General features: G+C 47.6%; 1 protein-coding gene and 1 long non-coding RNA gene across 3 annotated transcripts in view; one reads left to right on the top strand and one right to left on the bottom strand.

Moving 5' to 3' along the window:
• Nucleotides 1-648: 648 nt before the first annotated feature.
• LOC118988627 (uncharacterized) lies at nucleotides 649-3,375 on the bottom strand. The gene is made up of 3 exons (XR_005066818.1): nucleotides 3,291-3,375; nucleotides 1,403-1,499; nucleotides 649-1,152 (listed from the first exon to the last, which is right to left on the bottom strand). It is a non-coding gene; the product is annotated as an uncharacterized LOC118988627 (long non-coding RNA).
• ENPP2 (ectonucleotide pyrophosphatase/phosphodiesterase 2) overlaps nucleotides 3,345-10,030 on the top strand; it is a 99,354-nt gene continuing 92,668 nt past the window's right edge. Inside the window, exon 1 of one of the 2 annotated variants that reach the window (XM_037048443.1) lies at nucleotides 3,345-3,401. In XM_037048443.1, the coding sequence (XP_036904338.1) occupies nucleotides 3,360-3,401 (42 nt within the window). In that variant the 5' untranslated portion in view covers nucleotides 3,345-3,359. Of the gene's footprint in view, nucleotides 3,402-4,535; nucleotides 4,788-10,030 lie in introns of those variants that run through there. The other variant, XM_037048442.1, reaches the window with a different exon arrangement.

The raw sequence follows: 10,030 nt of genomic DNA, 5'->3' as shown, positions 1-10,030 counted from the left end.
GACATTCACAGGCGTTTATAGTGTCCCAGGCATTGTACCAGGCACTTGATGTGCATCCCCTCTTTATTTAGTTATTATAATAGTATGATTATAAGGCACGGTGCTTGTCAGGAGTTATCTTTATTCTCTTTTTAGAAGGAAGAAAGCAGGGAATAAAGAGTTACAGCTAATCCATGGCAAACCTAGAGTCCAACCCGGCTTGTTTGCCCTCTGTGTGGGAGCCTAACGGCAGGAGATCCTGCCCCACGGCCCCGCTGGGATGGGGGCTGCTGAGTCAGAGCTGTGCCATCCTGGAATCTACCCCCTTTCTCTTCATTCTGTGATAGCAAGTTTGGCTAAGCTGCTCTGTCATCCTTCCCCTCGCTCAGGAATTTGAATAATGTATCAGGTTCCTGAGTAAATATGGTCGAAGAAATACCGCCTTGGTTTTTCCTCCAAGGTCTCGACCAGAGCCCATATTCTGTGGCACTGACTCAATGTGAATGGGAGGCTTATGGCCAAATAAGTCTTCAAAAGTGAAACTAGATGTCAATCAAAAAAACCCCAGTTCTATGAGTCCACTTATATGAAATGCCCAGAATAGGCAAATCTATAGAGATGGAAAGTAAATTAGTGGTTACCTGGGGCTGGGAGCCTGGGGAGACACGGGAAGAAACTGTTCATGGGTTTCTTTTTGGAGTGATGAAAATGTTCTAGAATTGATTGTGGTGACGATGAACTGTGACTATCCTCTAAACCACTGAACTGTACAATTGGAAGTGAGGAATTGTTAGGTGATTTAGAGCTCAATAAAGCTGATAAAAAAAAAACCCAACCCAACCAAAGAAACAAACAAAAAACTCTAGAGCGTCTCTTTCAAAATTCATTGAATGCATTAATTTATGAGTTCCTTCCACAGCATCTGCAGAAAGCCTCTCGGGCTGGACCATCTGCAGCACATGGGGTTCAAGTGCACGCAGAAGCAGCAGGCAGCATGACTGCCCTCACGGGGACACGTGCAAGGAGAGAGGAGGCCAGGGCCCTTTGGGACCCTGGAACAGGTCTGGCAGAGGAGATGGTGTTGAGCCCACACCCAGGTTTTACCAGGCAGTCCAGCAGGAGACTCCTTAGGTAGCCGAGATGGGGGCTGGGTGTTCTTGGTAGAGGAGCAGCCTGCGGACACTTGAAGAAATGAGAGCGTGCGGCTGGTTTGGGCTTTCCCGTGCCTGGATAACAGGTCAAGCATGGAAGGACAGAGAGGAGGACTGAAAGGTATGCAGGAGCTAAATGACTTCATTTCTCAAACCATTCATCTAGCCATTCATTTCTCTCGCGCGCGTCCCCTGTGTGTCTGGCAGAGGTTAGGTTGGTGGGCTTCAGCTCAGCTTTTAGAATTGCCTGGAAAGCCTACAAAAACTGATACCTGGGTCTCACCCCACAGTCTGAAAGTGTTTGGGACATCAGCAGTTTTCAAAGCTCTCCGGAAATCCTCTTCACAGTCAAACTAGAAAAGCAGTGGCCTGTATGATGGAGATTAAAAAAAAAAAAAAAGATTAAAGCAAAGGTGGGCCCTTGGGAGCTGGGCCAATCCACAAATGTCTTATGAGGGCCCACTAGGGGCGCCCTGGGTCCTGGGGGTATGACAGTGAGTAAAAGATGAGAGTCCCAACCCTTCCGCAGGTCCAGGCTGGTTTATGCAACAGAAAACAGGAAGTGAGCCAACAAAGGGGTCTCTCATTACAACAGGGGGTAAATGATAGGATGGAGGTAAAAGTTAACAGATACCCACAAGGGGAGGCTAGTCACCCAGGTCAGTGGGCCAGGGAAGGGTCTCTTTGAGGTCATTTTAAGCCAGGTTCCAAGGGAAGGAACCAGCCTCGGAAGACTCGTGGGAAGTATGTTTCAGGTAGTGGACACACGTGGGCTGTGTTACAAAGGACAGGTGCAAAAACGTAGTTTGTTGTACGGCAAAGACTTGAATATATTTATGGGTTATGGTGCTACGTTTATCCTTTCATGCCTAGAATCAGAGGTGCCGACTGTATCTGGTTGTTCCAAGAATGTTAACTGAGTCAATGAACTCATGAGATCCGTAGAGAAGACCTTGAAAGCCAGGAGGATGGTTGCTGAAAGAATATTCGAGATGAAATGAGTGAGAGGGATTCCATAGCACACTGAAGGGATTGAGAGTGGGGGTGAGTTTTCCTGCGGGAGCAGGATGCAGAGTTCCCTTCCGAGGGCCACTGCACTTTTCTCTGGGGAAGGCGAGGCTGTTTGCTGAAAGAAAGCCAGCTGGGGGTGGGCTTCGTGTTCTGTAGACGGGGACAGTGACTTTGTGTACTGCAGAGTGGGCTGACTACTCTTGTACTGTGGTTCCGGGCACCTGGCCAAGGCTGCAGGCCACACGAAACGGTGGTGACAGTGAACACGGCTGTGACGGTGCGTGTCTCTAGCAGATAACCGCCTCTCGGGTGGGGGTCTTGCAGGCGGCCATGGCAGTGAAATGAAGCAACTGAGGTGGAAGGGAGAAGGGTTGGAACGGAGGTGAAAGTCTAGACAGGGACATAAAGGAAGTAATGTCGCAAAGGAGCTGGACGGTAACAAGTGGAAAGGAGCCAAGGACAAACTGTAATGAGTCAAAAGCCAGAAGTATGGCAGGAAGAAGGGAGTGAGGAAACGGGAAAAAAAGGAGTTCCTTGTTACTCCATGGTAGGCACCGCACACATTAAATGATTGTGAAACATAATAGCTACCTTTGACCGAGGACTATGGTATGTCAGAGGAGAGGTGAAGGATTTCACCTAAAGAATTTCACTTAACCCGCACAGAATAACCCATAAACCCCATTTTACTGAGGAGGAAACTGAGGCTTAGTGAGGTTCGATGCATTGTTCACATTTTTATAGCTAGGAAGACAGATAAATTGCACCAGTCTGATGAAGCTAATGTGCCTTACCACCATCCTAGGTTGATACACACACACACACACACACACACACACTTGTGTATATATAAATAGCTATGGTTGATATATAAATATATATCTATATAAAATATATATCAACCATATTTGTGTGCATATACATATATACAAACTTATATTTATATTTGTATATAAATATAAATATATATATTTGTAGAATGACATGTGACTCCTACATCATTTCCTTGTGAGCTGATACTATATTCACAATTACATTAGCCCACTGGGCAATGCAGGGTGAGCCCACACTCCCTAAGGGACAGGCCAGCCATAGCCCAAGCCCACACCCTCCGGTCTGGCTGCAGACTCCCACGCCCTGTGCGCTCACCTGCAAGGACTCTTCAGGCCGCCTGAGGCCCCAGGACAACTTTTGTGCTCAGTGTTGTCTGGGTTGGTGATGTCCTCCTCCTGGCAGACTTCTAGTTCTCCCAAGCTGAGTGTGAGTATCACCCCCTTCCCTTTTCTCTATGCTGAAAACAAACCGAAAAGGGCACCACCTGACATGCCGGGTGGCCCTGGGGCGTCTCTGCGTACCTCCATCAGGGCTGTGCTCATCACACTAAAATTTCGGGCTGCCAGTTCCAGTTCAGGGCTCTCTTTCCCATCCCCCAGCCCTGTTCCTTTTACTTTAGCATTCACCCTCGGGAAGGACCAGGGGAAAAAGGGGGGGAAAGGCTTTGAGGGTGGCTAGGGATGGACTCTGGGAGCAGCCTCAGAAACCCCTGGCTTGTAGCCGCATCTCTGAGTGTCCGGTCTGGTTCCCATGGCATCCTTTCAGCAGCTGGTGAAGAGAAAAATTTAGAGAGTAAAAAAAAAAAAAAAAAAAAAAGAAAGAAAAAAAGAATCAATAAATTCAAGATATCTGTGGGTATCAATAACCCAAAACTCTTATATTAAAACAACTTCTAATGATCACTTTCCTAACTGAAAAAATTAAAATAATTATAGCTACTGTTGCTTTATAGTATGCGTTATAACTCTGTGTTCTGCTGTAATTAAGTTGAGTTTTAATTGCTAGTGTGGCGGGCCACTCAGCAGGGAGGCGGGTGGCTTGTGCCTGGGGACAGGACGGTGATGGAGAGGACCCGGATTTCACTGTCTGGGTGGGTGATTGGGCAAACGTCTTATTTTTCTGGAGCTTCTGTTTATATATGTTGACAAATGGCGGGACCAGCAGGGCCGCCTGGCATTGTCCGGGCAGCTGGATGACAGCATGACTGTGAAAAGCCCTTTGTAAACGGTAGCACGTTCTAGGGAAAAACCAATAAATGGTGGTACTATTCCTGAGGGTGTTAGAGGAATTTATACCCCATAGGCCTGCCGGCGTTTAACCTGGAAATGCGAATTCCGGGAACCCATCAACAACACAGCAGGAGCCTTCTGCAGCAAGGGCCTTTCGGAAACGGGGAGAATCCTGCAGAATAACGGAGAGACGGCGCAGCAAATCTCCCGGAGACTGGCCCTGAAAGGCGGAGGATTGAAAAATTAACGCGGCCCTGTTGGCGATGGAAATGTGGACCGCTGCGCCGGGCGCCCGTCCTTAGCCTCGGGACACTTTCCTTCCCCAAAGCCATTTTCGTCAAAGGTCATGTGTGAGTCTTGTCAAAGGCCAGCTTCCAATGGAATCGTTGTCCCCCGGGACAGCGGCCCCCTGACTACATCTGCATTGGAGAACTCCCAAAAGCAAACGGCTCAGTGCAAACAAGAGCAGCCTTGCCGGGGCAGAGCTCACAGGTCCGCAGGCCCGCTGCAAGGCCGCGTCCGCAGCTCCGGGGCCGGCTCCGGCTCCCAAGACGCCCGCAGCATGACCCGCCGCGCCGATCGGGTACGGTAGGCGCCTCTCTCTCCCTGTCCTCCATTGCTTGGGCTCCCGGGTCCAGGCTGCTGTTCTGTCAGCCCGGCAGCCTTGCAAAGGGCCTCCAGGTTTTCAGGAAGCCGGTCCCCGATGGGCTGCGTTTCTGTGCACTCAGCTGCAGCAGTTTCCAGGAGCGCAACGTGCAGAGAGTTTAACTCATTCCGAGTTTCTGCTGCCAGCGCCTGTTTGGGTTTGCAAATCTCTATCTGGTTTCTGGAAAACGAGACGCTAGAACTTGCAGAGAGGGGCCGTGGACGAGTCTCGAACCCGTGGCAAGTGGGAGTCCGCGTGGGCACAGCCAGTTACGGAGTGCTGTGAACTCTCTCCCCCCGGGGGTCGCGAGCCGTTTTGTTTGTTACCTGTGGGACAAGGGCTTTTTGCAAGAAGGGTTTTTTTAAAGCCGTCTGTTCTCTGGGATGCAAAGGAAATAGAATCATCTCGTAGATGGAGGGAGCCCCTTCCGCGCGGCCGAGCCCCCACCGGGGCTCCACAAAGCAAAGACTGCGCGGAGCTGCGCAGCCAGCCTCTTGGCCCTTTGTACTGAACTATTTGAACAAGCCTTTCCAATGGACCCGGCTAATTTTGGATAAGCGTTGAAGGAGCCTGGGGTCTCAGCTGAGTAGGAGGGCTTTTGGTCTGGACTTGGGAATCTCCCAGGGCAAACAGAGCAGGTAGGGAGGGGCAGTGGGCACCTCCCGTGTTCAGGTGCAAGCGGTGGGTCAAAGGGTTTCCAGGATGGCTGCCCTGCCACACTCTGGTTTCATTTTAACAGGTTAAGCCCAGGGCCGGTTCTCGCGGATAAGGGCAATGAAAACAAAAGCCTTTCAAAGGCTCAGCAGGACAAGAGAGGCCCTGGCCCCGGTGTTTGTTTATGTGTTTATCCGCCCCCCAAGAGGATAGGAGATTTTCCACATTTCCATGCTTTGGATGCTTTCTGAGCATCTGCTCTTCCCCTCCAGCTGCCATCTCCTCCTCCTCTTTTCCACCACATTTCTTGAAAGACTGACATTTGCTAATTCCATGTCCCCACTCCCCTGGTACTCCATGCAGTTAACTGGTATCTATCTGCCTTGGCTCCTGCAGACACACCTTGGCCAGGGCCAGCGTGGACCTCCTGATAGTCAAACTTCCCCCCGGTCTTCTCCATGGCATTTTGAACGGCTGATCACCCCTCTCCAGTTGTTTCTACTCTGTCCCTGATTCCGTGGCATCATGCTTCTCTGGTTTCCCAAGACCTATTTCATGCCTTTAAAGGACTTCCGTTTGTCAATGTCCCATTCTTCTTGGGCTCTCCTTCCCTTTCAGCCTGTAGCCTCCCAAGAAAATCTCATCCACTCCCTTGGCCTTGACCCAACATACCAGTTGGTAGCCTATCCTGTCTTTCTCCTAGGTACCAACCTCTGATGCACACCATCTCCACTTGTTCGTCCCACGGAGCACCTGGAAGTCATCATGTTCAAAACTGAAATGTATCTTCTTCCTCCTTCTCCCAGGCCGGTTTTTCAAGCAGGACACCAGTGTCATCCTAGGTTACTTCCTCTCTTTCTCTCTTGACACCTTATTGATCACCCAGTCCTAGCTACTCTCCCTGCTTAATGCAATTCATGCATCCTCTGTCTCCATCTCTCCTGCTACTGTTTTAGGTAAAGTTGGTACCACCCTAAATGCCATTCTGGTCCTAACTTCCCATTTGGAGCCAGTTCTGCCCACCGCCAGCCCCCTCTCTTATTGCCAGATTGTGTCAAATGGTCTTTCTAAAGTGACATAAGTCATGTGGATCTTCTTTGAAAAGTCTTCAGTGGAGTCATATGTTTTTCCTTTTGAGAATAATGTTGGTGCATACAGGTTATTGCCTTTTACTTTTCTCTTCATTCATCTCATCATTCACTCTCTCTCCATATTTTATGCATATTTTAATGCACATGTTACGCACATTTTGTGCAAGTTTGGGCATATTAAGCTCTTTACTTAATATTTACATATTAAGCTATTCTTCTCTTAGATCTGTGTCCAGCTTATATTTTTCCTTAAAGACTCACCTGAGAGCCCTTTTCTCCTGGAGATGACCCAGACCATCTGCTCCCTGTCTTCCAGAACTTCCTTTATTTCTTCTCTAACAGCATTTACCAGTTTTCATTGCAACTGTCAATTTGCTTGTCTGTCCTGCACTGGTCTGTAAACTCAACAGAGGGAATCAGCTCCTTTTGTCTTGTCATCCTTAGAACCTGGACCCAATTGGGATGCTCAGTGAAGTCTTGTACATTCTTGTGCACTTCCTGTCAATGTCTATTACGTCAGGCATTGAATAGGATGGCAATGATATGCAAGCATATCTGGAAATTGTCATCTATAATACGGTTAAAAAAGAAGAATGAAGATCAACAATGATTATCAGGAAAAAGCAAAGCCTTCCACTTACTTAACAAAGGAAAGGTTTACGCTTCCTAGGTATTTGAGAAAATGTTCTAAGTCTCTGTGTTTACCAGCTCCCTGTGCATTTCATGTCTCCACTGGTGAATTTCTCCTATTGCTACCTGCAACTACCCTAACCTTGCTGAAGGCTGGAAAAGCTGCATGAAAGGCCTTTTGCAATTTTGCTTTGGCTTTGTGCAGGCAAAGGCATCTTTTCCAGACTGCAACTCGGCATGGGAAGAGGACTCAAGGCCAAGAAAGACTGGCTTCTAAGAGAGCCTTTAGATAAGCTCTAGACAAAAGCAGATGCTGGTATCTCTTGATAGCAAAGGAGGTGTCCACGGACCTCTGAAGAGACAAGTAGTGAGATCTCAAAGGGCTTCCAGAGAATGATGGAGGCATTGGGAGAGACTTTGAGAGACTAGAGATGCGAGAATTCAGTTTTGATTTTCTAAAGAGAAATGCGCATGTTGAAACTATAGATACAGAGGTGAATGATGATGAAGTTCTATAGGGAGTTGTTTAAATTCAAGTTGTTCTTGTTTGAAGCCATGTTTTTTTTTCAGATTTAGATGTACATTGATTTCAGGGAAAAATGCATGATATGCAATACATGGCACTTTTCCCAAACTTTCAGGGAGGTTCATACAAGTCTGCTTTGGATTCCCTTGAGGTGTCATAAGCCTCAGGTTAACAATATCTAATGAAAGAATTAATTTATTCAACAGATATTTGGGAGAGTAGATGGTGATTGATAGGAGTCTGTGTAAATCCAATTATATATATTTTCTCTTTTAAGAAGATCTCAGGCCCTGGCTGGTGTAGCTCAGTGGATTGAGCACGGGCCTGGGAACCAGAGGATCGCGGTTCGATTCCCAGTCAGGGCACATGCCTGGGTTGTAGTCCAGTTCCCTGCAGGCCAACTCCCAGCAGGGGACGCACAAAAAAAAAGGCAACCATACATTGATGTTTCTCTCCCTCTCTCCTTCCCCTCTAAAGATAAATAAATAAATAAATATCTTAAAAAAAAAAAAAGAAGATCCCAATGCAATGCGTGGTATCAACCATGAACTTGGAGTCAAGGATCTGAGCTGTTTTTGCTCTGGCATTTACAAATTGTAAGTTTATGTCCTTCCTAAGTGATAGTTTTATCATCTATTAAAAAGGGATAACAGGTGTTGCGAACTTTAACTAAAATATGGGAAAGCACCTGAAGCATGGTTATACTCAATTCACATCGATTAGATCAAAAATCTTGATTTCAGGAAGGGCCCAGATCTTGTGACTGGTCGAATGTGTTTATTAAAGGAGAGATGATTAACCGATGGATGTCTTTGATGGTACGCTACTGGGCTCTCTCTTCATTCTGATTTTATTAACTATCATTGACATCTAATGGTAATGGAAAATACAATAAAAATTAAATTAAAAAAGAAATATCATTGACATCCATGAACACATAACACACCGGTCACATTTGCTGAGAGAAAAGGCAAAGTAATCAGGAGTCCAAAGCTAGCACTAGGTTATAGTCGACTTTGACTTTGTATTTTGGGAGGAGTGTGCAGAGATAGAGAGAAAATGTATTGTGCACGGGTCCTAAAAGTCAGCTGCGTATTCTTGGGTATGGGTTCACGTGAGAGAGGAGGGCGACAGGCAGTGAGAGAGAAAGAGCAGAGAAGAGACAACGAGTGGCAGAGAAAGAGAGAGCGTGCACATAGAAGCTGGGTTACAGAAGCCGAGGTGCTCCACGGCGTGTCATCGACAAGCCGAAGAGCCAGAAAAACTGGTGGTGTAATTCAGGTCCCATCCTCAGAATTACGGGGGCTGATGGTGTCAGTCCTAGTCTGAGTCGAGGGCGGGAGAACCAGGGCAGAAGGTGGATGTCCCACCTCAAGTGAGAAGAGCAAACTGAGCCCTCCTCTGCCCTTCTGTGCTCTGTCCGGGCCCTCAGTGAACCTGATGATGCCCACTCCCCCGTGAGGGGCTTCTTTGTCACTCAGCGGGTTCACATGCTGTTCTCTTCCGGAATCACCCCCACAGACACACTCAGAAACATTCTTGCTCGCCCCATCTCGGTCCAGCTGACACATAGAATTAGCCATCACAGAATCTTCGTAGAGGTAAACAAAGTGGAGTGAGGTCATCAGGGGTGCCCTCATCCAATATGGTGGGTGTCCTTGTAAAAGAGGAAATTTGACACAGAGACTCACACAGGGAAGAGATGGTATGAAGCGACACAGGCAGAAGATGGCACCTACATGCCAAGAAGAGAGGCCTGGGCCAGCCCTTTCTCTTACAGCCCTCGGAGGGAACCCACTCTACCAAATCTTGATTTTGGTCTTCTAACCTCCAGCACCGTGAGACAATCCATTTTTGTTCTTTAAGTCCCACTGTTGGCGCTCTTTTGCTACGGCAGCCTAGCACATTAGTACAGATTTCACGAGAGCATAATCCCCTTAGCCTGGTCTCAGCTGGCAACAGCTGAAAAACACAACATTATTTTGCTCTTCAATCAACAGAGATTTTGCTGCTGTTCTTGGGATGATGGATGGCAGTGCATTGCCACGTCTCGGTCAGTGAGGCGTTTTCATATCCATTATCTCCTTCAACCTGGACACAAGCAGGAGACGGGACTTCTCATAGTTCTGTTTTAGGACTAGGGAGTGGAGGCTCAGGCAGACTACGTGAATTATTCACGGTCGCACAGCGAGGACATGGTAGGGCTGACCCTCAAACCTTCTGATACTATACTGAACTGTTTTAGTTCCTCAGAACACAATGCCTTTCACTTTCATGGC

Source organism: Sturnira hondurensis, unplaced genomic scaffold, assembly GCF_014824575.4.
Source record: "Sturnira hondurensis isolate 20B ecotype Veracruz unplaced genomic scaffold, ASM1482457v3 Scaffold0006413, whole genome shotgun sequence".
NCBI classification, from domain to species: Eukaryota; Metazoa; Chordata; class Mammalia; order Chiroptera; family Phyllostomidae; genus Sturnira; species Sturnira hondurensis.
This window is presented reverse-complemented; position numbering and strand designations above follow the sequence as displayed.